At 36.8% G+C, this 27,696-nt stretch overlaps 1 protein-coding gene across 4 annotated transcripts in view; it reads left to right on the top strand.

Annotated features, from left to right (window-relative positions):
- Nucleotides 1–27,696, top strand: part of LOC121430820 (laminin subunit alpha-like) — a 110,891-nt gene that overhangs the window by 46,006 nt on the left and 37,189 nt on the right. For all 4 annotated transcript variants that reach the window (XM_041628232.1, XM_041628233.1, XM_041628231.1 and 1 more), the window contains 28 exons: nucleotides 577–709; nucleotides 1,074–1,203; nucleotides 2,301–2,449; nucleotides 3,007–3,122; nucleotides 4,243–4,451; nucleotides 5,177–5,307; nucleotides 5,895–5,965; nucleotides 6,787–6,931; nucleotides 7,575–7,715; nucleotides 8,713–8,865; nucleotides 9,792–9,902; nucleotides 10,553–10,636; nucleotides 11,314–11,435; nucleotides 12,176–12,284; nucleotides 13,359–13,475; nucleotides 14,129–14,256; nucleotides 15,077–15,160; nucleotides 15,432–15,640; nucleotides 16,085–16,185; nucleotides 16,640–16,820; nucleotides 17,247–17,375; nucleotides 18,070–18,221; nucleotides 19,483–19,593; nucleotides 20,589–20,700; nucleotides 21,218–21,382; nucleotides 22,872–23,059; nucleotides 24,195–24,311; nucleotides 27,318–27,475. In XM_041628232.1, coding sequence (XP_041484166.1) covers nucleotides 577–709; nucleotides 1,074–1,203; nucleotides 2,301–2,449; nucleotides 3,007–3,122; nucleotides 4,243–4,451; nucleotides 5,177–5,307; nucleotides 5,895–5,965; nucleotides 6,787–6,931; nucleotides 7,575–7,715; nucleotides 8,713–8,865; nucleotides 9,792–9,902; nucleotides 10,553–10,636; nucleotides 11,314–11,435; nucleotides 12,176–12,284; nucleotides 13,359–13,475; nucleotides 14,129–14,256; nucleotides 15,077–15,160; nucleotides 15,432–15,640; nucleotides 16,085–16,185; nucleotides 16,640–16,820; nucleotides 17,247–17,375; nucleotides 18,070–18,221; nucleotides 19,483–19,593; nucleotides 20,589–20,700; nucleotides 21,218–21,382; nucleotides 22,872–23,059; nucleotides 24,195–24,311; nucleotides 27,318–27,475 — 3,756 coding nt within the window. The remainder of the gene's footprint in view (nucleotides 1–576; nucleotides 710–1,073; nucleotides 1,204–2,300; nucleotides 2,450–3,006; nucleotides 3,123–4,242; nucleotides 4,452–5,176; nucleotides 5,308–5,894; nucleotides 5,966–6,786; nucleotides 6,932–7,574; nucleotides 7,716–8,712; nucleotides 8,866–9,791; nucleotides 9,903–10,552; nucleotides 10,637–11,313; nucleotides 11,436–12,175; nucleotides 12,285–13,358; nucleotides 13,476–14,128; nucleotides 14,257–15,076; nucleotides 15,161–15,431; nucleotides 15,641–16,084; nucleotides 16,186–16,639; nucleotides 16,821–17,246; nucleotides 17,376–18,069; nucleotides 18,222–19,482; nucleotides 19,594–20,588; nucleotides 20,701–21,217; nucleotides 21,383–22,871; nucleotides 23,060–24,194; nucleotides 24,312–27,317; nucleotides 27,476–27,696) is intronic.

Genomic DNA, 27,696 nt, shown 5'->3' with positions numbered 1-27,696 from the left:
TCAGCTTTATGTTATGGGGCGCAGATATTCCTCATTTCATGTTCTAATGGTCCCAACCCTTGTCTTTCAATCAGAGGGTCTTAAGTCTGAACCCTAGCCGTGGCATATTTCCTTCAGTAATAAATTTACCCATTCATGAAAGAAAACATGTTAAATGGTATGTGTTGAAGATGTATTTTATATGAATTTGAATTCATTAATGTACTTATTCACTTGAAATGAACATTTTGTTCTACACTATACACGATAAAAAACAAAATAATTACAACAATATATTGTGTATAAAACAATAATATAACAATTAATTTTTGTCACATGAAATAGTTATCCTAGATTTACATTGAATTAAAAGAAAGTATAAATATATGTATGTAAAATAATTTTATTTGTTGTTAATCCTTCATTTGTTATGAAATACAGATTCCCTTTAACATTATTTTAGGGAAGAAAAAGGAAAGAGAGAGAGAAAAAATCTTAATTCACCCATATTATGCTGCACATCATGACCCAGATGAAGTGAACGGTAAAGGATTTTGGAAGCTTATAACAATATTGATGTTTCTTGTTGCATTGTAGGTGTCTTCCATCGACCTACCCCGTACCACCAAACACCATTCTCCTCGATGGCGACATGGATCCTAACGTACCCCTGCCACCAAACATCTACAACCCATCACCGACCGTTATCTACCTCTCAAATGATAATGAGGTGAGTTTCTTATTATTTTTTATTTCAGAGGTGCCAACTGGTATGTTTTCGTGGTAGTTATTACCATTTTGCAACAAAAATAATGGCATTCTTCATAAGATATGATTTTCTCAATAAAATTAATTAAATTGTTTTTTTAAGAAAGTCGTATCCTATTGATGAATAATTATCTCTATATTCTGTGTGTCATAAAACTTCCACAATTGTAGGTAATTGGATGCATGTAATTTCAGTTAACTAGACCAAATGTCATATGGGGGTCAATATTTCAAAACACAGTTTTGAGGATCACTGAATACAGTTCCTCATTCCCAGAGGTTGACAGGTCTGGACTTCATGCAATTTTTTATATCTGAATTTACAGAACACTGCATCTTATGATGACGATCTCGTGCCTAACAGTGGAGAGGTTGTCTTTGTCATTCACTACTACCAACCAAACGGACAGTCCTACGACGCCAACTTCAGGGTCGTCGGCCAGTTTGATGGTGAAGGTAAATAGATCTCTCATCTTTTATGTTGATAATCCGGGTGCTACATAAGCACTTGCCCGATTGCCGAGGCAAGTAAAAGTTAGTCGGGCAAGTGTTTTGAAGTAAAGACCAAAACTACTTGCCCGTATTAAGCAAGCAAAATTCTCACAGTAGAATGACCAAAATTAGGGTCGATGATATATTGACCCTAATTTTGGTCATGGCAGGCAAGATAAAATCACTTTGGAAAAAGAAACGCAAGAATAAGGTAGATCACTTCATGTCAAAAGAGAGAAAAAGGTCAATGGTTTGTAAAACTGCAAAACTTTCTTTGAAGAGGTCAAGCTTTTTTTTCAAGGATTTTTTCGGGCAAGTGAAATAGATTTTTTGGCAAGTATATTTCAACTGTTTGAAAATTTACTTGCCCAACGGGACAAGTGCTTCTAAAAAGTTACGTAGCACCCTGTGATGATTTAAGAATAAGCAATAATTGCATGTGTTTTTTTCTTATTTAGCGACTTACTTTATCACAAGTCTCTACAATAATGCAGGATAATTACCCTGGCTTTAGTAGAGCAGCTGTAACACATTATGTTCATCGGCGAATCCATTCCTGCCAATCCCATTTGACGCTGCCGGAATTGAGTGAAGCACTGTATAGATGAAATTTCTTGATGAAGGAAATAAACACACAGGATAGGCCTTGAACCCATAATCCACTTGTAAAAGAGGAATATCAGGGCGCTGTCTTACAGAGAGTTGTTATTGATCCGATCAATCACAATCATGTACGGCCAGCAATGTCAACATCTAAAATGCTAATTTGTTCAAAATATTTTCTATTTAATTATTTATTGTCATACATGTATATTCATCATTCTCTTGAAGATTCAGTGGGATTCTCTTTGTTTACAAGGAGATTGCGCAAATTTCCTGTTGAAAAAATTATGGTGTTGATGGATTTCCATACAGTTGAGATTGATTTGATCGATCGTAACTCCTTGTAAGACGGGACCCAGGTCCGCAGTATCATGAATGAAGTATGTAACCCCATGGAGTAGAGGATGAATAATGGATGATGATAAAGCATAAATAACCACACTCACGTCTCCTTTCAGGTACTTTCAATGCTAAATACTGCCCCCATGTGTCCGGATGTCGTGTCGTCGTCACCAAACCCGACGGTAGCAACGTCTTCGAACTCAGCGACCTCAGCCAAGGCATCCAGGTCACGCTGCCGGACGGAGGCGACCGTCAACTCTGGATCGTAAGTCTCTGCATATTTGATCTTGAAACACCGTTGTGTGCTCTTCCAGTTCCATGTCTTTTGCTCTGGCAACAATTGCTCTGTTAAAAATTTCACGCTCTGCACTTCGGCAGTGGATTTAACACTATACCCTACCTTATACCTAACCCTAACATTATGCCCAATTGTAACATTAGCCCTACATCTTAAATGAAGTAAAGCTCTGAGATATTGGCGCAGGAGCAAATGTTGTGTCACTGCTCTTCCAAGCCGTTAAATGAGTACTGAGTTATGATAAAGTACGATGTTCTAGTGAATTATATGCTTTTATAATACCCTTATTTTAGCTGTGCCGCTCCTATCCCATGACATTCGATGTCGCATGGGCTCCACTAAAGCTGCAGCCACAAATTTTCCCAACCCTTACAAGAATAAATTAAAACATGTTAATAAGATAAATGCAAGCCTAGCCATTATTTTGTTTATCGTAAATTGTATATCCTTCCCCCCCCAAATGGATATCAACTCATCTTAATCTGCATCATTGTTCCAAACATCTCTCATTTGAACCTTTCCAGGATGATATCATGATCATCCCTGTTGAGATGTACACACCCGATCTCATCAACGCCAACCCTCAGGACCGAGCAGGAGAGTTCATCCAGTACTGCAGTGCCAACGACTTCTACTTCAGGTAAGCTTAAACCTGTATAGAAAGACCACTCGCAGGTATTTAAGTTAGTCACGTTGATGGTCTCTATGGGCAGGTTTCGATTAGTCAAGTATCTCAATAACAAGGATCTCTTCTTCAGATGAGCAATAAACTGTGTATAAAGACCACTGTTGAGTATTTATAGTTGTAAGTCCTGTCGTCCAGTACTGCAGTGCCAACGACTTCCTCTTTAGGTAAGCTAAAACCTGTGTAGAAAGTACATATGAAGGTTGTCGGCTTTGACCAAGTTGTCGGCTGTGTTTTATAAAGCTTTTCATCAGTTACACGCAGCTTTATGCATGCCTGGTGCCCATTCCATAGCTGCTAATTTTGAATCTTAATTTACGACAGTAAATTGATATTTCTACCAATTTTGTACTATTGCACTAATACACCTCATGTAGTATGTAAAAAGTCGCAGTGTGTGCACACCCCGCCCCATAAATCAGGCGTACGCTTATATAGATGCCATTTGCCTCATTCGAAACCTGCCTAGATAAAGCCTGTGACATGTTGAAATTGGAAGAGAGGGGTTATAGGTAGATATGTAGATGTATAATATCTGGATTGATTTTCCTGATTTACTACAATATATCAATGTATATATATATTTCTGTTTGAAATTGAAATAAGATGATTATAGATTCAAATCCTCACATTTAACCCACTGGATGCCATATGCATGTAACTTGTACTATCAATTGCTTCATACATGCTCTTGCTCTATCCTAGTCTTCTCTGTGCATAACTGGGTAATGCAAGAGTGCCCCGGGCATGTAACAAGGTGGATATATTTTCACACAGTGGGTGATTTCAAGTTCGGTGTTGGTGTGGTGTTGGAAGCACATTTTGGATTGCGTTTCCTACCTCCAAAACCTATTCTGAGTTAAATAAGTTTTACAGGTCACAATATTGAGAGCTAAACACCTCCTAAATGACTTTTCAGGACCACCTTCATTTTATGTTTGGTGTTATACATGTACTCATGTCAAAATTGACCTTACACCAACACCAAGAGGTCAACACTGAACTTAAATTCACCCAATATAAATACCCCATATTATTATTATAATTATTGGAGAACTAATCCTCTCTCTTACAGTCCTGATTCCTCTGGATTCTGTCGTGAAGCCGTCTTCTCTCTCTCCTCTGCCTTCAACTACGGTGCCTCAGAGTGTGACTGTGACAGCCAGGGTTCTCTTAGCTTCAACTGTGACGAGCTTGGCGGTCAGTGCCAGTGCCGACAGAACATCGTTGGGCGTCGTTGCAACAAGTGCGCCGTCGGATACTACGATTTCCCCTATTGCAGAGGTACGGAATACATGGTACTCTGTTCTAAGTGTATGCCTTATTAAAAATTCTGACAAACAGTCATTTTATGTACAGTTGTGTTATATAGATGGGGCACGTACATACAAAATCTCCTTTTTTTCTATCCCAATTTTTTCCTCAATTCTTGATTCACTTCATGAATTCCTCAAGCCATGATTTTTTTAGACATTTACAACTTTTCATGTGAACTACAAGTAGAAAAGGAACCTAATTCTCGCAATAACGAAAGGTTTGTTTGAAGGTAACTTCAAACTTGGCTCATGTATGCATTTGGAAGTGATGATGGTCTGATGAAATTTTTGGGTCACAAGGTCAATAGTCAAAGACCATTATATATACAATGAATATCTTATTCTCTTGATCATTCAAATTTAAGCTTGGTTCATGAATGCATATGAGAGAACAAATGATCAATATTTTTGTCCGACAAGTTGTCGGATCTGACAGCTTTCCTTTATTTTGATTGGCTGAGAAGTACTGTTGCTATGGTAACTGTTGAATAAAATCAGTCTTGTTGGATAAGACTGCCGATAAGTTCTTTCATGAAGTGCTCCCCTGAGTAGATTGTGGGGTCAGAAGGTCAGAGGTCATTATATACCCCAACTTATCCTATTTTCACAATAAATAACATTAAAAGAAGTAACTTAAAACCAATTGAGGGTTTAATTTCAAACTTGTTTTCAATGTCTTGTGCTTGTCCCAAGCCTGTACCTGCCAGTCTGGTGTTTGCAACGAGGTGTCGGGAGAGTGCATCTGCCCTGAGAACGTAGCCGGAGCCAACTGTGACACCTGCGCACCCCAGACCTATGGATACCATCCTATTGTCGGATGTGTGGTAAGTTATCACATGATATTTAGATAAAGTGAATTTTTTGTCATTTTGATGTAAAACAAGTTCTCAAGCATGGAATGGTCTTCAAATTCAGGATATAATCTTTGTCTATAGCTCTTAGATATCCAGTCACTAAATTTGTAAGATTAGTGCCCAAAAGACCCTTTCTCAAGAAAAGTACAATCATAACTGAGAAATGGCAGAAAAACATACAATAATTATTAACATTAGCAATATACTGTAAAAAAAAAAACAGAAGAAATTCAATGTGCACTGCACATTTGTGAGACTGGAATGTTAAATGACATTGAAGTAAAATTATTGATCCTTTACCAATTCATTAAATGGGTTTTAGCAACCAGAATTCATTGGGATGATTCCTAGAGCAGTTTGTAATTGTTTAGTAGTACTGGTAATGTATTTTAGTGTACTCAGTTATAAACCTAGAAATTCGGATAAACTAAATAGATAAAATTGTGGATCTCCGGGACGCTTTCTGATTTTATGAATTGATTTATTTTAAATTATTTTAGCAATAATTTGTTTTCTTTTGTCCTTTTTTTTAATTTCATTTTTAATTTTTTTTTTAGGATTGTGAGTGTGACATCCGAGGTGTAGACAATGATGACCTCAACTGTGACTTCTTCACCGGACAGTGCAAGTAAGTCATGACCTTTCACCTCCGACCTGGGGTCATAACCAACTCTAATGGAACTGACATCCAATCCTTTATCACTGAAATCAAATCTTTGAGGATTGTGATATGAGTTTTTGTCAGTCCATTGGAGCATTTCATTAAAAAATAGTCTGTGATTTCCATTAACTACATGTATTTGTGAAAAAAAGCTACTGAAATCGTGACATCTGACTTATTGATAGCAAACAATTTATTTTGCACTTTGTGGCAGATCATAGATATAGTTGTGCCACCCTCAACTCGGGAGCATTGCTTTTTGGTTGGCTTAGAAGCTCTGTTGATTTGAAAACTTTCGGATATCACAGGACTTGTCAAATAATACGTGCGCCAAGACCTTTCGTGAAACGCTCCCCAGGTCTGGCAAGTGATTTGTGGTAAAGATACATGTATCTTCTCTCAGCTTGGTGCAGAAGCCCATTGCAAAAAAAGATTCTTTGGACAAATCTTAAAATTAATATATAACTAGATTTCTCCAGTTAATGAAATCACACATTTGATAATTTTGCTTTTTCATTTCTTAAGGTACAGTTTATTGTCAATGTGTTACGGGTACTTAAAGCAAATGTAAGGATATATTGCTATTGCATTAGGTGCACTACGAAATAGACTTCTGATAAAGTAAGTGTAAGCGCTACTGTATATATGAAAGTAAAATTTTATAATTATAAAGTATAATTTTATTATTATAGAATTATTGATGTTTATTATGGCTAAATAAAAAAAATGAATGAATAAATGAATAAATGAAATCACATATTTACCAACCCTGCCTCTTTTGTTTGTAGTTGCAAGCCTAACATCGGAGGCCGACAGTGTGAACGCTGTGAACGTGGCTACTACGGTTACCCATATTGTGAGCCCTGTAATTGCGATGTGAATGGAACCACAGAAGAGATCTGCGACCAGACCACCGCTCAGTGTCTTTGCAAGGTAAATAGTTAAGATAAATGAAAGTAGTTGCAGTAAACACTGATTACATGAGAAAGTGTGTGAAACCAAGCTTAATTGTCACTATATCATCAAGGATCTAAATTTGGTACAGTTACATACACTGAACTTTGTGAAATCTTGAAATCTACGCTGAAAAATGTTCACAATGAAGATCACCAACACAGATAAGCACACGTGGGACAGTGTATTGATATTGCTTTGAATGTCGGCCTGACGCTTGACCTGAATCCCGTGCTTATTTGCTAATTTCTCAGGAATTACACAATTTCTTCCAGAACCCTTTGGCACATGCGTTTTATTTATACAAACAGACACTTTGGTGGTCATTTCATTGGATTCTGTACGAACTCGTTTTGATATCGTTACCAAAACTAGCATTTACCTTTAACCCTGCTGGGTGTTTCATAAAGCTGTTCGTAAGTTAAGAGCAACTTTAAGAACGACTGGTGATCCTTTCTTACGCATAAACCATCGCCAATTAACATTTTGTTTGTATGTCATTTACCACAAGAAAGCATCACCAGTCGTTCTTAAAGTCGTTCTTAACTTACGAACAGCTTTATGAAACACCCACCTGGTTTACTTTAATAAAGTAACCCCATTTGTGATTTGCATCACACAGGACAATGTCTACGGTGATCAGTGCAACCAGTGCGAACCGGGAACGTTCTACCTAGCCGATTCAAACCCTGAGGGCTGTATCTCATGCTTCTGCTTTGGAGTGAGCTCCGACTGCCAATCCTACACACGAAGACGTGCAAAGGTGAGTTTCGATGTGTGGCACCTGTGGATGATGATGGTGATGACGATGAGGATGATGACGATTATGATGATGATGATGATAATGTTGATATTGACGATAATGATGGTTATCTTGATGATGTTCATGATGATGATGATGATGATGATGATGATGTTGATAACGATGATGATAATGATGATGATGTTGATGATACTGTTGATGTTCATGATAATGATGGTTATCTTGATGATGTTGATGATGGGGATGATAGTGATGATGGTGGTGATGATGATGATGATGATGATGATGATGGTGATGATGATGATGACAATGATGGTGGTGATTATGATGACAATGATGGTGGTGATGATGACAGTGATGGTGGTGATGATGACAATTCTGTTGGTGATGATTCGGATGATGGGGATGACGGTGATGATGATGATGATGAAAGTGATGATGATGACAATGATGGTGGGGATGATTCGGATGATGATGATGGTGATGATGGTGATGATGATGTTGATAGTGATGATGATAATGTTGATGTTGATGGTGGTTAATTTGATAATGATGTTGATGATGATGATGTTGATAGTGATGATGATGATCATCATCATCATGGTGATCATGATAGTGATGATAGCAATAAAAATTATGATGACAATGATGATAGTGATAATGATGGTGATGATGATGATGGTGATGATGATGTTGATGACAATGATGGTGATGATGATGATTATAATGCTACTGCTGCTAGTGATGGTAGTTGTGGTGGTGAATCCGATTTACATATTTGTTATTTACTATTATGATGAGGATGATGATGGTTTAAATGAAGATAATGGTGATAATGGAATGTCACAACACACCCGGCATTTGACATGCTGTTTTTGTTTTTTCAAAATGATAGCCCAGCACTTTATTCCAGCAATATTTCTTAATCTTGATACTCATGAAAAATTGACACAAATCATCAACTTAATCTTTTCCTCTCATGACCTTGTCCATGCAGATCGATATGGTTGATGGCTGGACGACCGTGAACTTTGACCCCAGCCAGATCCAGTATGGTTCCAACTTTGCGAATATCTACGTGAGTGGAACAGGCGACGACCCACAGAGCGCCATCTACTGGAGTGCTTCGGACAAGTTCATCGGCAACAAGGTGAGACGCCCGGACATCGGAAGGGTATTCAATTTATGTTCACTTGGACCACAAGTCGTTTGTCTACTTCTGAGATAGTCTAGTACCACATGGGCTACACCAATTGGTCTTATTGCTGTTCTTATTTCCACTTCGTCTTCTAATAATTTTGCACTTAGTCAAATTAAAATTTGATTCATAACTAGATCATCTTTAGAGCAATTTTTTGTGCATTTTGTGTATTTGTTCTTGATAACTTATTAATGTTTTTTATTTAATGTCCTTCTGCAGCTAATATCCTGTGGAGGAAAGTTAGAGTACATCCTTTGAAACAATCCTCAATTTCATCTTCAAAGTTTACTCTTATAACTTGTATTATGTCATTTTTTATTAAATTTGATTTGTTGAAATGAAAAAGTGAAAATAAAAAAAAGGAAATCTTATTTTATCTTTATTAATTATGGTTGATTTAATTTTCTTCTGCAGCTAACATCTTGAGGAAGCAAGCTAGAGTACATTGTTTGAAACCTCAATTTCATCTTCAAATTTTACCCTTATTGTATTATGTCCATTTATGTTCATTTGATTTGTTGAAATGAAACGAGTGAAAATGAAAAAGAAAGAAGAAATCTTATGTTACCTTGATTAATCAATGTTGATTTAATGTCCTTCTGCAGCTAACATCCTATGGACGCAAGCTAGAATACATTATTTGAACCAATCCTCAATTTCTAATTGATCACTGTTGATTCAATGTCTTTCTGCAGCTAACATCCTATGGAGGCAAGCTAGAATACATTATTTGAACCAATCCTCAATTTCTAATTAATCATTGTTGATTTATTGTCCTTCTGCAGCTAACATCCTATGGAGGCAAACTAGAGTACATTATTTGAACCAATCCTCAATTTCTAATTAATCATTGTTGATTTAATGTCCTTCTGCAGCTAACATCCTATGGAGGCAAACTAGAGTATACAGTGAGGAACAACCCTCAGCCAGCGATCGGTATTGACGGCCCCGCCCAGCCCATGAGACGTCCAGACATTCTCATATCGGTAAGGACCCAATTGTTGCTAGATTGTTTGATTGTAAATTGTAAACGTTGCTAGATTGTTTGATTGTAAATTTTGTTGAAGTTGAAATGAAAATGTTAAGCAAAATATGAAATACAGAAATGGAAAAAAGGAACCCACTGGAAAGCACAGCTTTTTTAATGTGAGTTCCCTGCAATTAAAACCTCATTGAAATATAACTTTTCTTCAATAAAATTCAGACTGTAATTGATAATGCTCAACAGGATAATAAAAAAAATACTATAATTGAACTCTTTTCTTATATTTGAAAATGAAAACAATAGGTCATACCCCTGGTATATGAAATTAGACAAACTTCAGTGTAGGAAAGTGCTGTTAGCCTTGTTTGTGATATGTTTTATGTACCGAATGCCAAGAACACTACCAGTTCCTTTCCATTTACTGCACATGTTACAATTGTCCTAGCAGAGAAATGAAATGATGATTTTTCAGTTTACAGATATCTTTAATATGTCTGCATGATTTTGATATTGTTCTTTCTGTTTTTTTTTTATTCCAATATTTCAACCCCAATGAGGAGTATCAAACATAATAAACATCTCAAAGTTATGGACTTTGGTAAACAAGAATTCTGTAATGTTAACCGGTGTCTTTGACCTCTGACCTTGCAGGGTAACAACATCAGTATCATGTATCTTCACATCAACCAACCAGAGCCTGGCCAGGACCTGTCCGTTTCAGTTGAACTCAAAGAGGTTAGTGACTCACATGGGGTGGTTTTCACAAGACCTTTATTCTTCAGGGGTAAGAGGGTTTCAGGAAGATGTTGGTGTGATTTGAAAATCGCATACATGCGTTATGTTGAAAATGGAAATGAATAAATGAAGTGAAATGAAAGTTCACAGGAAAGAAAACTCCGTACAGAGGTGCTAAAAAGACAGTGAACCGAACCAGAAAATGCACCCATTCATGCTGAGTGTTGAACGGAGACAACATTGCTACATACTTTTGCGAGCGCTACATTGTTCTGCTATGAATCAAGCATTTATTTTTCTTGTATAGTTTGCCACTGCATTTGTATTTTCACTACTTTTCTTATCCTTAAATTGTATTGTACATATTTTGTTATGACACTGTTATAAATTTGTCACATTGTACTTTCATGTCATACTACAAATATGTTCATGTATTGTAAATTTATTTTGACTTTACAATAAATACATAAACTCCTGCAAAAAAATCTCTTTTGAATGTAGTATTTTATCACCTGACTTCACAATTGAATATTCAAAACATGTCAGAACTTGAACATTTGAAATATATACATTTTCTCGTGGGATTCACTAATTTTTAGCACCACTTTATATATGAATAATTCTTTAATAAGGCTTATCATTGATATGATATGTTGCTTCAACTTGTCTTTTTGTAGAACAACTTCCAGTATAGTATCAGTGCTGCAGAGGTCTCTAGGAGCGATTTCATGACGGTCTTGGCTAACATCGACTCGCTCCAGATCAGGGCTCAGTATTACGATAGGATTCTCACCGCAGAGTAAGTCTCCTGAATAAACATTGTAAAATAATTAAGAAGATCTTAACAGAATTGAGATAGGAACATGAAAAATACAGAGAGACAGAATATATGTATTTTTTGTAAGATACTTTTAAAGCGAGGAGTAATGTGGGGTCACAAGTTCACATCATGAATGAATGGTGGAGCGTTGTGGCCCAGTGGATTAGTCTTCTGACTTTGAAACAGAGGGTCGTGGATTCGAATCCCAGCCATGGTGGAATTTCCTTCAGCAAGAAATGTATCCACACTGCTGCACTCAACCCAGGTGAGGTGAATCGGTACCCGGCAGGATTAATTCCTTGAATGCATGAGCACTGAAAGGCAGCTCGAGCTAAAGCTGGGGTATTAATAATAATGGCCTCGGAATAGAATATTTCGAGATAGATGGCGCTATATAAATGCCTATTATTATTTATATGGTACTTTTAATTAGAATGATGCTGTTTCCTTTTTCTTCTTTTTTTGTTTTGAATTTGTACATTTTGACTTAGAACGGCAAATTTTCTTTTTAGACCTGGGGCGAATTTCATTAAGGGATGTAATTAAACTTTGCTAATCAAAAGAAATTTAAGAATTCAGCTTCTATGAATCACACATTTCATCACATTTGACTTGCATTTCCTCATGTAGTTGTGTTTAAACAGTACCTTTTCTATCATTGGCTCAAAGTGTTTTTCCCCAAAGTGGTTTATTATTACCATGGTAACATAATCTTTCAGTTTGGTTGGTGTCTCCATGGATACAACAAAGAGGAACGGAGATGGCGCCGTGGCCCAGGAGGTAGAGAGGTGTCGATGCCCACCCCAATATCAGGGATTGTCGTGTGAGGTAAGATACACCCCTCGGCATGTTACAAGCTATTGTAATAAGCTACTGAAATTAGGCCATTCGATTGGTTTAGAGCATTGATTTGATAATTCAAGCATTCTTTTATGTGATACATGTATTAGTGTCAGAGATTGTCATGTCAGGTAAGATACACGCCTCTCTGCTGGTTACAAGCTACTGAATTAGACCATTCGATTGGTTGAGAGCTTTGACTTACAGCTTGTGTATAGTTTTGGTAAATCCACCAAAATGCACCTATCACTATTCCAATTCATTGCTAGCTAATATGAATGGATATGCCCTATAACAGTTATGATGTGGAGGATATGAAATGAAAATGTGTTTTACAGGATAAATTTTGCGATTTTACATGGAAATTTAACTTGATCGGGTCACCCGATCAAATTAAAATATCTGTGTGTTTTTGTCTTTCAATTAAATCCTATTCCAAATCATGGAATGGGCTGAAACTTTCAAGATATGTTCTTAGTCTGTAACTTTTGGATATCTAATCACTAAATTTATAAGATAAGTGCTTGAATGCCCATTTTTTTAGTTTAAAACAGGCATCACCGAGAGAGGGCGCTATATATCCAAGATTTGAATATTTGAAATTTTCTCAGAGAAGTGCAGTTGGAAAAATATCTAACGGTCTCTACACTTCAGTAAGACTGTCATATTAGACGATATTCGATTATCAATCACATTATTGACCCTTTACCAAAGCTATACACAGGCTTATATAATTCAAGCATTCTTTTATGTGATACATGTATCGATTGTCATGTGAGGAAAGATACATTCCTCTCAGCAGGTTACAAGCTACTGTAATAATCCACTAAAATTGGAGCAATCGATTGGTTGATAGCATTGATTTGATAGTTTAAGCATTCTTTTATGTGATACAAGTATCAGTATATATTTTTATAATACGAACCATCTGTTAAGCTATCTCTTGTTCTGTAGCAATGTGCAGGGAATTATTACCAGTTACCCATTGTTTCACCATTCAATGGTGTATATTTCTTTTTATTAACCAGTGGTATATTTCCCTATCTATCTCTTGTTCTCCAGCAATGTGCAGAGGGTCATTACCGGTTACCCGGCAGTGGTCCTTACCTTGGTCAGTGTGTCCCATGTAACTGCAACGGTCATGCCAGTCAATGTGACCCCAAGACTGGACAGTGTCTGGTAAGTTTTTTTTATTTTTTAGGGGGGTTCCTATAGCATAGACTTATTACGATGGATTGCATATATGTGATAGAATGATGATGATGATGATGATGATGATGATGATGATGATGTTGATGATGATGATGATTTTGATGATGATGATTGCGATGATGATGATGATTACAATGATGTTGATGATGATTTTGATGATGATGATGATGATGATGATGATGATGATGGTGATGATTACAATGATGATGATGATGATGATGGTGATGATGATGATGATGATGATGATGATGATGATGATGATGGTGATTATGGTGATGATGTTGGTGATGATGATGATTATGATGATGATGATGTTGATGATGATGATGATTGCGATGATGATGATTACGATGATGATGATTACGAAGATGATGATTACGATGATTACGATGATGTTGATGATGAATTTGATGATAATCAGGAACTGCATTGTTCACCACCATTTAACTGTAAGATAGTACCAAGTTGCTGACTCCCACAATACTTCACATAATATTCACGCAGTTCCTGAAAAATGATATGACTTCGATTCAGATTTGAAGGTCTCATGGTTATTACCAATACAAAGAACATGCAGGCAGCATAAGAAATTGACAAATGACCATTTGTCCTATGTTTAGAATTGCCAACACAACACAGAAGGTGATCAGTGTGAACGATGCAAGAACGGTTACTATGGTGACGCGCCATCCGGTGAGCCCGATGCCTGCAAGATCTGCTCATGCCCTCAGCCTGTCGAAAACCTCAAGTGAGTCTAAGCAGCACTCGAGGCTGAAAGTAATTTGATTTGAACAGATATAGTAAATCAGACAACGAACACTGTTAATTTCATCAAAATCGGACGAGGAATAGCAAACATGACATGTTGAAGGTTTGCATTAGTTTGGTGAAATGGTTCTATGTGGATTTGAATGTAATATGGTAATGCAATATAATACTATTGAATCTATATCAAGACTTTAGAATTAGATGGGCTTTAGACTAAACACCACACACTCTAAAATTGGCAATGCAATGTACACAATAAAATAACATCTGCTGATTTAAAGGTAAATTGGCAACTTTTCATTACAACTTTGCTATTATACATTTGGAAAGATGTTACTTGAATGTCCATACTATTTATTCCTAAGTTCACGTATGAAAATGAATAAAAAAAGAACATAATGACATTGCCAATTTAAGGAGCAAAACTAGATTAGTTTGGATCACATGAGGGCTGTTTACTATTACTATATATTGGATTATTAATTGAATATTTGCTTATATTTTTAATATATTAATATAAATGAAAATGAATAGTGAATAAAAAAATTATGGCCATAGTGAATTTGACAAGCAAAAGTAAATTGATTTTGACCATATGTAAGTTGTATGTATCCATGGGATTCATTCATTTAATTATATTTTGCTATATTCTTTATAGTTTTGAAAATGAACAATGAATGAAATATTGATGAACATTGCCAATTTGACAAACGAACCTAGATCAATTTCAACCATGTGTAAGCTGTGTATCTCTACAGATCAATTGATTTAATGATATTTTGCTTTTTTTCTTCCATCAGCTTTGCCCAGACCTGTACCTTTTCACCCGAGGGTGAACAATTCTGTATCTGTCAACCAGGACATACCGGCCAATACTGTGACCAGTAAGTGTGCTATCAAGTCAGTCAGTTGCGATCAATCAGCCTTAATATCAATTGCTAATTTTCGTGTTTATTGGGCCAATAACACCAATTGCCCACTGAATTGAAGGTAATTGAATGTCGTTGCTGCAAAATGTTGACATCATGAGAAAGTCTGTAAAGAAATGTTTGTGATGTTAAAAGAATTTAATTGCTACTTTTAAACACAGTTTTAAAAATGTTTTGTTTGCTCCCCTTCAAAACTTCAAAATCTCTCTTATCTCTCCATCTCCAGGTGCGTTGAAGGTTACTATGGCAACCCTTACCAAGGCCAGGCCTGCCGGCGGTGCGACTGCAGCGGGAACACGGATCCCAACACCGGCTTGTCGGAGTGCGATCAGTCCAGCGGTAATTGCACCAGCTGTAGGGTCGAGACCAAGGGAAGGCGTTGCGAGGATTGCAACGACTGGTATTACGGTGATGCCCGCGCTCAGAACTGCCAAGGTATGGTGTGAAGGAGCTCGCTCAAATGTATCCAAATTGCCAATTCATTCAATCGGTCAACCGCAGAATTATTATGGTTGACAGAAAATTTTTAAATGTAATTTATTTTCCTGAATAAAGGGCCCAAACAATTCTCTTTGTCCATTGGTCATATAGTTACAGTTTTACAGCTTGAGTTAAGCCCCCCCCACAAAAAAAATAATAATACATAAATAAAAAAAATTAAACAAATAACATAAAATAAGTTTTATAGAAATGAATAAATAAAATTGAAAAATAAATAATAAATGAATAAAATGATTATAACAAAATGGTTGTGGATTAAAATAAAACCAGTAAATACAACTAATATTTTTTTTTTTGCTGGAATACAGAATAGATTCATGCTATGTAGAAAAATAGGCTGTGACCCAGTACTGAATTATTATTTTTTTCTCCTTTCAGCTTGTTCTTGTGACCAGTGTGGTAGTGAGTCATGTGACCACCTCAATGGTGTCTGCAACTGCAGGCCGAACGTTGTAGGATACGACTGCGAGCGTTGTGCGGTAAGTTACATCACTTTCGGCGGGTTGCAAGAAAACGTTTGCAATAAATTACACATTTCCGTTGCAATTTTACAACTGCAAAATTAATTTTAACTCCAGGGACCTGTTGCATGAAACTTTTGCTGTAAAAAAGTTTTTTTTTTATGTGTAGAAGACAATCATCTATTTATACTTTCTAGACAATTATGAATAATTTGAGAGCCAAATGAGCTGAAGTATGATATCTCTACTGTTAGTGATTTATGTAACAATTGGCTATCCATACTTAAACCACAACTCTAAACCTGAGTTTAAGTTAAACCCGACTTCAGAATACGGGCCAATATGTCTTCAAATATGGTGCATAGAAACCTCAGAAAATCTTTTTGATGGCTTTACTTTCTTTATTTTTCACCCATAAAAGTCATACATAAGAGTATACTCATCTCATGCATTGTTTGTTTTGACACCCTAGGTCGGTTACTGGAACTACCATAGTTGTAGCGGCTGTCTGGCTTGTGATTGCGCCGTCGGGGCTATTGATAGCCAGTGTGATATGGAAACGGGACAGTGTACATGTATGCCTGGTGTGGGCGGAGAAAAATGTGATGCCTGTCTCCATGGATACTGGAACTACGGACCCAATGGTTGCTATGGTAAGCTTTCTGGTGTAATGTTTCTTATTTGATAAATGTTGATAATGTGTATTCTCTGTCTTTTATTCTTTTGTGGAAATGATCACCCTCAAGATATATGTGTATTCACCATTACCATCATCATCATCATTGCCATCATCATCACCATCATCCTCATCATCATCACCATCATCAGTTCAACATCATCATCAATAAAAAATAATAGAAATAATGATAGGCATTGATGTTGTGTTGTTCTAAAAGCATTCTGAGGTGGACAAGAAATATAACAATGAGAGTTCCGACTTTCATCGCCATCATCATCAATATCATCATCATCATCTTTATCACTATAATAGTCATCAATACCACAATCAACACCACCATATGAGACAATTTTCTTTCTTGACAACCCTTCCATTATCTTTTATTGCCTTTTCATTTCAGAATGCGGCTGTGACCCCAAGCTTCGCTGTGACCCTAACACTGGTGAATGCCTGTGCCCTCCAGGTGCCATGGGAGAGAACTGTGACGAGTGCGAAGACCGCTACATCCTCACCGAGCAGGGATGTCAGCGTGAGTTTACATTCCACTGAAGTTTCAACTTCAGATTTTGATTGCATGCCATTGTTCGTTTCTATTCCATTTCATTCTAAAAATAAGTTTTTTCGTGTGAGAATTTATATATCCATTGTAAGACTAGCAATATGGTCTTGAAAGGAGAGTTTTTGAAACTGAAAGGACTTCTTTTGGCTAATCTTATTTCTTTTTTTTAAGCATAATATGTATTGACTGGAAGGTATTGTAATTAAAAAAAAATGTAATCAATCTTAAAAAACTTATTCTAGAATCAATTGCCTTGGTTTGTCCTACTGGACCGTGGTATCCATCCATATTATTCTGTCGCCACGAGTGGCGACATATTACTAGGTATATGTAGTAGTGGACAATACATTGGTACATGTATGTGTGTTACAACTGACAGATTTCTTAGAGGGTCAAATCCAACCCAATATTACAGAAGAATCAAAGAAGCATAATGCTGAATAATCATCATAATTACATATATGTATATGTTTTGACATGTTATAATGATAAAAATATATACATTTGTATATGGATATTTCAGAACTTCTCTATATTTCACAATACATACACACAACGTGGTATGCCAATTAATGAATCAATGATTGTCTTTTAAAGCATTCTATTATTGAACAGAACTATCTATTTAATTTTTTTGTAATGATGATTGTTTACATGGCTACAGCTTGCGACGAGTGCGTCCATCTTCTACTGGATATCGTTGAGGAGATGGCCGGCGATCTGGATGAGGCTGACCGCAACCTGACTGGCATCACCGTGGGCGTGGTGGCCTTCCAGCGTCTCAACCAACTCAACCAGTCCATCCATGATCTCATCGTAAGACATTACTCTTCCATGAGGTTTCCATTTTTGAAATTTTCTTAAGATTGTTCTTTGGGCCGGATGCTGCCATCATAAAATGATGAAAAGTGGTCCATGACTGCCACGTAATAAACGATAATTGAATAATGTGACAATGATAATTAGATGGAATGGGCAGTCAACCCAAACCAAATATAGCCAGGGGCCAAATCGACTTGCTCCTGGGACTGAAACAGGGTTTCCCCCTTTACAGCCTGTACTGATGCAAGCTAGGCTTGTCTTCCCCAAATGGAGCCTGGTCAGCTAGCATGACAGTTAGCATTGTATGGCAAAGTTACTTTAATAGTAGCTTTTATGCAATGGTGCCCAGGTGTTAGCAGCAGCAGCAGCAAAAAAAATTGTCTGGCACTGTGTGAAAGCTAGTCACGCTTGAGGTGGAATGGACAAATTCCCTCCAAAGTTTTACCCAAATTAAAAAGAAACAAACAGCAACCTTCAAAAATATTCCTGCTAGTTGGTTATGCTTGATTCTGGGAAGTGTTTCATGAAAGTATTACTTATGGGATATTTCATCCGTCTATTTTACCAGACATTAATGACCTTAAAGGGGTACTCCAGGCTGCAAGTTCTATGATATGAACAGATGATTTTAAATTATGCAAACAAGACACTGAAAATTTCATCGAAATCTGACAACTGTGACAAGGAATAACACATTTATGGCATTTCAAACATTAACATTTATTTTGGTTAAACAGTTGCTATGGATGTCTTCATCAATATTCAATAAGAAAACTGATGATGCCATATTCCCACGCGTTCTTTTGTATTTTATTACATGAAATTATGCTTATTCAAGTTTTTTCCTCCAAGAATTAAAGAAAATGGATTTGCAACTGATTTGATAATTCATTGCTGCAACTTATGTTATTATAAGGGGAGACATATCATTCACACATAAATTAAAAAAAATGAAATAAGGATTTCACTTAATAACATAAGGAAAAGTAAAGTTGAGATGTGACATCATTAGCCAACCTAATGAATATTCATGAGGACGTGCACATAATAGGTTTTACAATACATTGCTAACATTTGAAATTCAATTACTTCGCTCTTTGTTTTTTCATGAAATTTTCAGCATTTTGCTCGGTGAATTTTACTCTATTTATTTCGATACAAATATTTTCAGCCTGGAGCATCCCTTTAATAGTTAGCGAGACTAATACTTTATACATGTATGTGATATTTGTTATTTTTTACATTTTACAAACAGCCACAAGTGGATGAATTGGAGGAGAACAACGACCTTGTCCGCCGTTCACTAGGCAACTTCACGTACCAGATTGATGATCTTAAATACCAAGCAGGCCAGGTCGAAGAACGGGTAAAGAAATCCTCCTCACCTTCTGGCTAATACAGTGTTTTTCTCTGTCTTCTTGTCTCTTTGTCTTATTTCTCTTGTTTCTTGTGTTTTTTGTCTCTGTATGTTTCGCTTTCTCTGTTCTCTCTATTTCGGTTTGTCTGCCATCTCGCTCTATATCTCTTTCTGTCTCTCTGTTTTTCTGTGTCTGTGTGTTTGTGTATTTGTCCCGTTGTCTCCTTTGTTTCTCTTTGCCTGACTCTTGACTCACAGATCAAACAACTGTAGTATAGCTGTTTCTTTATATTTGTGTCTACTTTTCTCATGATCTTCTTTTCATATCGAATGGAATATTTTCATACTCTCAAATCCAACTGATGATTATTACAATGTACTTTGTAATGTACCGATCAATATCCAAGTACTTTCAGGCCTAACTGAAAATAAATATAATTTGTTAAGCAAATATTTAATAGCAACAGCTATTTATTATGCTGTTATCACCCCTGACCAGCATGTAGCACTGCTCCATTCTGTATTGTTTGTTTTTTACCATGTATAATGTCATCTATTCTTGTATCATGATTTGGTCAAATAAATGATAATAATAATGTAAATGCAAGTTTATGTATCAGATTTTTTCATGGTAAAATATAACCAAATATGATTTAATAATGTAAAAAACAAGTTTATATATCAGATTTTTCATGGTAAAATATTACCTGATATGTTTTTAGGCAGAGGGACCATTGGGTTTCACAATTTTTAAGTTTGCCTCCCTCTCCCCTGGCTGCCAGCTGATGCACTGGGCAAACTACTACCAAATGTTGCATTTGAATGATATAAGTAATTTTATGTAATGCTATTGATATTTTTTTCGGAAAATGAATATGTTTAAAGTGCCGATAAATGAAAAATGAATAACAAAGAAGTTAAATACAGTGGATGTCACAAACTACCCCTAACTCCTGTTGTGATTCACATGTAACAACATCTGACTACCTTCTTCCTTTGAGCAGGCAATGGCGGCAGGAACGAATGGACTAGATACTGCCATAGATGCTGATATCCTCAAGGGACGAGCCCGGCAGATTGAAGCCGAGGCAAATGCCACCATCGACTTCATCCATGGTAATTGATATTTCTATAAAACCGGTTCAAGCATGCATTTTAGCCATAGGGAGTGTATGTGGAAGCCATGTGCTGGTGTTTTCATTTTCAATGCAATATTCCAGTCATGCGATTTGCTGCAGCTCAGTGCATTTTGGATTCTATTGTAGAGGAAGTTTTTTTGGCAAGAGTTTTGATATTCCTGGAAATTAAATTTTTTTTTTTCATGATTTTATTTCTATTATATGTTGTTTTATTGTCCTGATGGAAATTCATTTTGTTTACATGCAAACATACAAATTACAACACATGAATATAATAATACATAAATCAATGAGATACAAATAATGCATGTTCATTCTTATACATAAGTTGATGAGAGCTTTTTGAGGTCATTATTATAATAAGAGCAATAGGTATTCATTATTATGATTAGATTTTGATGCTAAACACATTTTCTCATTCTCTTCAGTTCTCCAAATTGTACACGAACAGACGAACTGACCACAAAATGCATGCTTTCTTCTTTATTCTGTAGATGTTGTTCGGGAGTTGCAAGCCATCGGAAACGGAACGATATCCAGTAACACCAACCTTGGCGAGCTGTTGGCCCGTGCCCAGGAAATCCTGGAGGAACTCCGGAACAGAGACCTCAATCCTGGAAAGGAGGCGGCCGAGGAGGAGAAACGACTTGCTCAAGAGCGTGAGTGCTCTGATAGTTGAGGATGCGGGTGGTGTTGGGGTCCCAAAGTGAATGATGAAATGATGACGACGATGGAGATGGTGGTGATGGAAATGATTAGGTTGATGACCATGAGGATGATGATGATAGTAGTGATGATTGTGATGATGATGGTGATGATGATGGTGATGATGGTGATGATGGTGATGATGATGATGATGGTGGTGATGATGGTGATGATGGTGGTGATGATGATGATGGTGGTGGTGATGATGATGATGATGGTGGTGATGATGATGATGATGGTGGTGATGATGATGGTGATGATGGTGATGATGGTGGTGATAGTGTTGATGATGATGATGGTGATGATGTTGATGATATGATGACAGTGATGAGGATGACGATGATGATAATGATGATGATGATGATGATGGTAATGATGGTGATGATGTTGGTGATAGTGTTGATGATGATGATGGTGATGATGTTGATGATATGATGACAGTGATGAGGATGACGATGATGATGATGATGATAATGATGATGATGATGGTAATGATGGTGATGATGTTGGTAATAGTGATGAAGGTGATGATGATAATGATGTTGATGATATGATGACAGTGATGAGGATGATGATGATGGTAATGATGGTGATGATGTTGGTGATAGTGATGAGGGTGATAATGATGATGATGTGATGATGATGATGATAATGATGGAGATGATGATGATAATGTTGATGATATGATGACAGTGATGAGGATGACGATGATGACGATGATGATGATGGTAATGATGGTGATGATGTTGGTGATAGTGATGATGATAATGATGATGATGATGGTAATGATGGTGATGATGTTGGTAATAGTGATGAAGGTGATGATGATAATGATGTTGATGATATGATGACAGTGATGAGGATGACGATGATGATGATGATGGTAATGATGGTGATGATGTTGGTGATAGTGATGAGGGTGATGATGATGATGATGATAATGATGGAGATGATGATGATGTTGATGATATGATGACAGTGATGAGGATGACAATGATAATGGAAATCATGGTTGTACTCCTTGAACATTCATTTGAGACCCAGTTCTAGTTTTTCCGTAATGTTCTACCTACTATTTACCTCATTAAGGAGTTTTTCCTTAATGTTCTACCTACTATTTACCTCATTAAGGAGTTTTCGCTTCCACTACACATGACACCTTAAAAAAAAATGAAAATGTATTCTCAAGTGCCTTTCATAAGAAAGCATTCTTTGTCAAGAATTAATGAATCAGAGAATCAATTTTATCTGTCTCTGGACAAACGACTTATTTTGAATTTTCCATCCGCTTCGAAGACTAAACTACTGTTCTGGTTCACCAATTTTCTCCAAAGACCTCCCAACTGTATATTGTCTTTTGACTGGTATTTTCAAGGCATTTGCTGTTTTCTTGAGTCCGTCCCTGTTGCAGTTGCGATAAGTCCCTATTTTCTCTCGTTTTAGTCCTTGACAGAGCTCGTTCTCTTCAGAACGACTCCCAGGAGGTCGGACAACGAGCGGATGAGGTTGGTGACGATGTGGGTGGCTTCATTGACAAGCTGAATGAACTCATGGAACTATGCAGGCATTCCGACAACGTGACCGACCAAGTCAATGCCATCTTGGACAAGCATCGTCCCCCCGCTTATGAGGTGAGGTTGTCTCCCTTACTTTGGACTTTTTCATTCTGACTAATCGCACAAGAGATTGGATGATTGGAGAGATGGTTGAATGAGAATTATTTGCCTATTTTATATATGCCTGTCCGAACATTTCACAGAAATTTTGCAGAAAGATAAGGCTTGAAGGTTCCTGCAGCTTTGAGACCATCTTAAAAAATATCAAAATGCTGTCTATCAGCTTGAACATTTGTGAAGCTTTCCATTTGAAGTATTCTGATCATAGTCAAGTAAAAATTGAAATAGCCATCAGCTTCTAAACTACAGACATCTGCTGCTCGCAGGCGAAGTCAACATTGGCAGAACTATTAAAGAATCTATTAGAATGTACAATGGAGGCAAATTCTAGTTTCCCTACCAAATGTCTGAATTGTTATATGTTTGGGTTTTTTGTCATGAATATGAAAGTAGTAAGATGACACTTAGTATTCCATATAAGTCTAAGGTTAAACCTTGGTTCAGTTGTTAGAATATCACTCATTGTTTATTTAATATTTTATTGTGGATGCGTCATGGTGTAGTGGTTCTGACTCTCGCCTTGTAATCAGAGGGTCGTGTGTTGGAATCCTATACCATGGCCTAGCATCCTTTGGCGAGGCGTCAATCCACACTTTGCCACTCTTCACCCAGTTCTTAAATGGGACATCCAGTAGGATGTGAAAGCCTGTGTAGTATGTTGAGTAATCGATTCTTGGAATGCTTGTTGGAATGCTCCTCAGGGAGTGGAGTAAGTGCATACTTTGTGTCCGGACATTCCAGGATGCAATGACCGGGATAATAATGATTATGATGTAAAGTGCTTAGAAAAAAAGCAAAGTAAGCACTGGGTGATTTCAAGTTCGGTGTTGGCCTTGGTGTTGGTGTTAGTGTTGAAATTTTGATTGCTTCCCCTAGCTCCAAAACTTATTCAGAGTTTGTAAAACTGATTCAGATCACATTATTGACATCTCAACAACGAGTGAGTGACTTTTTGGGACCATCCTCATTTTATGTTTGGTGTTATAATCGTGTAAAAATTGACCCAACACCAACACCAAAAGGTCAACACTGAACTTGAAATCACCCATTATATAAATCAAACTGCTATTTATTGTTGTTATCTCTGTAGGCTATCCTCGCCGAGGTGAATGCTAAGAATGAGATGGCCCAAGATGAAGTCCGGAATGCATCCAATCTCATCGATGACGCCGCTGGATTCCTTGCAGACGCTCGTGCAGCCATTCAGGTAGGTGGAGGATGACCTTGAGTAATATCCACCTCGATAGAATGGACAGTGCGTGTGCAAAACCCATTTACACTGAGTCTTGGCTTCTCTGAAAGCTTGCTTCAGAGAAAAATATCTGGAATCGGCAAAGCTTTACACTCTCAAAATTTGCAATGCAATAGAATGTCTACAATAATTGATATATATTCAGCTTATATGGCAATTTCATATCAAATATTTCAATTATCTTTGATTCTCATGTTAGATTTATTTTTTGAGCCATGTAAAAAAAGAAAGTAGTTGATCGTCCGGGTTTTTTGAGAGCGGTGATGAGGGAGGTCCTTACTATTTGCTATCTTACTATTTTTTTTAAAAACAAGGAGGCATTTTCTCGGCCCGTTTTTTTTACATCAGTGATGAGGGAGGTCCTTACTATTTACTATTTTTTTTGCTATTTTTATTCAAATGGTTGTCAGGCCATGTCAAGCTCGAAATATGTGATCGGTGCATGCTCAATATTAGTAATAAATAAGTAGAAATGTATATATATGCATAATATACATGTATATACATACAATTGATTGGAAATCTATGGAAAATGTATCATGCGATAAAAATCTATTGATGTATTTATACTGATGTATACCGCCAACAAAACGTTCATGTCATGTGAATGATTTAAACATTATTCTATATTAATATATATATTGTAACGGTAAAAAATACATGGCGGTGGGGTCATTTTTATTACCATGGAGCCATGTTTAGTTTTCCAGAGCCAATCTCTTTTTTAGCTCTGGGAATGGTTTCGCATCGCAGTTTTCCAGCTGCTTGTATATCCATTTACATGTTGTTTAGTACTGTTCAATTTTTATTCATTTTTTAATTGATATCAAATGTTAAATGATTGAATTAATTGTTCACATAATGTTTACATATCAATTTGTTTGCGCTCCTTTTTGCAGTGCGTAGCGTGTTAAATCATTTCCCTATGGAAAATACGCAGTTTTTGAGGGATTTACTAAGATATCTCCCAAACGTGTCAACAAGGTGATCTATCAAAACAGAATAGAATAGAGCAGATTCTCACCTTGAACATGATATGATTTTCAGTCAATTTTAGTCAAATTAAGTTCTGTCACTTTTGAGGTTTTTGGAACCTTTCTTGATGATTTTGAAAATCCATTTGTACATGAGCCAATGGGCAAGTGAGGGAAACGAAACGTTTGGTGCGACTTCACATTGGTGTAAAAAATATATATACGTCACAATAGACCCTATCAAAAAAAGACATTTTGCAGAAAATGCTGTAGATTGTGAATACCTAAGAATGATTTTGATTGGATAAACAAAACCTCTGTCACTTTTCACATTTGCAAAAGCTTTTGCAATTTTGGTCACTATAGTTTGGCGGGTTCAGCCGATGGCATTGTGTGTACACAGTACACAGTACACACGCATAGCTAGGCAACGCAGCGCGTGAAGAATGTCACTATTCGTACAGCGACGACTTGAGTGTATGTTGGATAGAACCGTACCATTTTTGACCGGGGGGTGTGCCAATGAATGCAAGTGATCAAGAAGAGTTACAAAACTGAAGGGAGTGAGAAAACAAGGAAAGTGAGAGGGAAATTTATGAAAACAAGTAATGCGAGGAAAAATTACAAGAAAAGGAGAGAAAGGAGAAGTGAAAACACGCAGCTGAGTGCGCTCACGATATGTAAGTTGAACACCCCTGCACCGCAATGTAGCAGCCCGCCACTATACACGTAGACTGCCTGCACGATGCGAAGACAGCGGCGCGTATTAGTGACTGTGCGTTAAACGTCCCATTTCTATGCCTTATAAAAGGAGCGTTTTTTGTACACAACAAATTGATATGTTATTTCATGTTTGTAACTGTAGGTGTTGGATCTATTTACTAACTAATTTTTACAATTTTCCATCAAATTGAATAGCTCAAGGAAGAATAAAGTTTATCAAATTTGAACAGAATTGGCACTTCTTGGAATCCCATTAATGATTTTCAATCTTCATAAAGAATAATCCACTTGAAATTATTTTTTGAATATTCAATGCGCGCCTGCTGACGTTAGAAAACTCGCCAGAAAATTCAATTCATTTCACAAATTCACATGTTGCGCCAGCACAGTCAATAATCATCCCGGCACACAAGTCATATGCATTTACCCAACAGAGTCACAACAAGCACAGTCAATCACCGTAACACACATCGAAGTACAGGTGCTATCACTCACCAAAAAACCAGCCGAAATACAAATTTACGTCATTAAAATTGATTTTTCTGCGCCATATTTCCAAAGCACGCGACGGATTAGTTCAGATTCAGGAAGTGGGGTCCCCGAAAATGCACTAAAAATGAAGAAATCCGTGATCTTCCCCGAGTTTGCAAACGTTATTTTCTATTCTTCTTCTCGCTAATTTATGATGGTATCTTCAAAATTCCAATAGAAAACCAAATCAGATTTTTTTTCTTTCTTGCACTTACGGCGATATCGGACTTTGCATTTGTTTTTGAAGTTGCGAGAGAGATCCCAAAGCACATGATTTTGTGATTTTTTCACTATTCAACAGCCATAAAAATAATAAATATCAAGAAAATTGATGCTGCAATGAAAAAGGGAATATAAAAAATGGAACATCACGATTTTTTTTTTTTTTTTTTTTTAGCCAATTTTTGAAAATAGTAAATATCAAAAATTTCCATGCGGCGGCCAAAATAGATGCGCGCGAGGACGATCAACTACTTTCTTTTTTTACTTGGCCTTACATTTATTTTTTGAGCTGTGTTTCAGAAGAAAAAGAGATATTTGTCGTCAATTCAAGGATTAAATTCTTTATGATTTTTAGAGAGTTCTCCCACACCAAATTTGCTATTTTTCCTTTCCTTTTCTATTTTTTTTTTTTGGGGGGGGATTTGCTTGGATGCTTGTGCGAATGCCTGCACCTGTCCTTTGACCTCAATATTAACTGCTCTGATGATAGAATCTTTCTTTTCCGTCTTAGGCGTCAGAAGTTAATGGTTCCAAACTCGAGTCTGCTATCCGGGAACTGGAGGACTTCATCGACCGCTACGAGGCGGAGGGAGAGGGTCTGCCAGAGCTTGTTCAAAATGCCACCGACTACGCCAATGGCCTCTTAGAGTATGCAAAGGAGCTTAATAGGTAAGATAAAACAAACAGAAATCCCTTTAAAAAAATTATTTTTGGCAGTGCTTATATTGCTGCCTGCCATGCTAGAGAGTAGTATTGGATGATGTCACAGACGAAACCTGTGTATTAGACCAAAAAATGATTGATCATGGCTTGATGCACAGGTTTTTTAGACAAAAAACTCAGCAATGTGTTCACGCGTGGCTGATTACAAACAGTATTATTGAGGCATA

Source organism: Lytechinus variegatus, chromosome 17 (assembly GCF_018143015.1).
Source record: "Lytechinus variegatus isolate NC3 chromosome 17, Lvar_3.0, whole genome shotgun sequence".
NCBI lineage: Eukaryota > Metazoa > Echinodermata > Echinoidea > Temnopleuroida > Toxopneustidae > Lytechinus > Lytechinus variegatus.
Note: the sequence above shows the minus strand (reverse complement) of the source record. Positions and strands in the feature narration are given on the sequence as shown.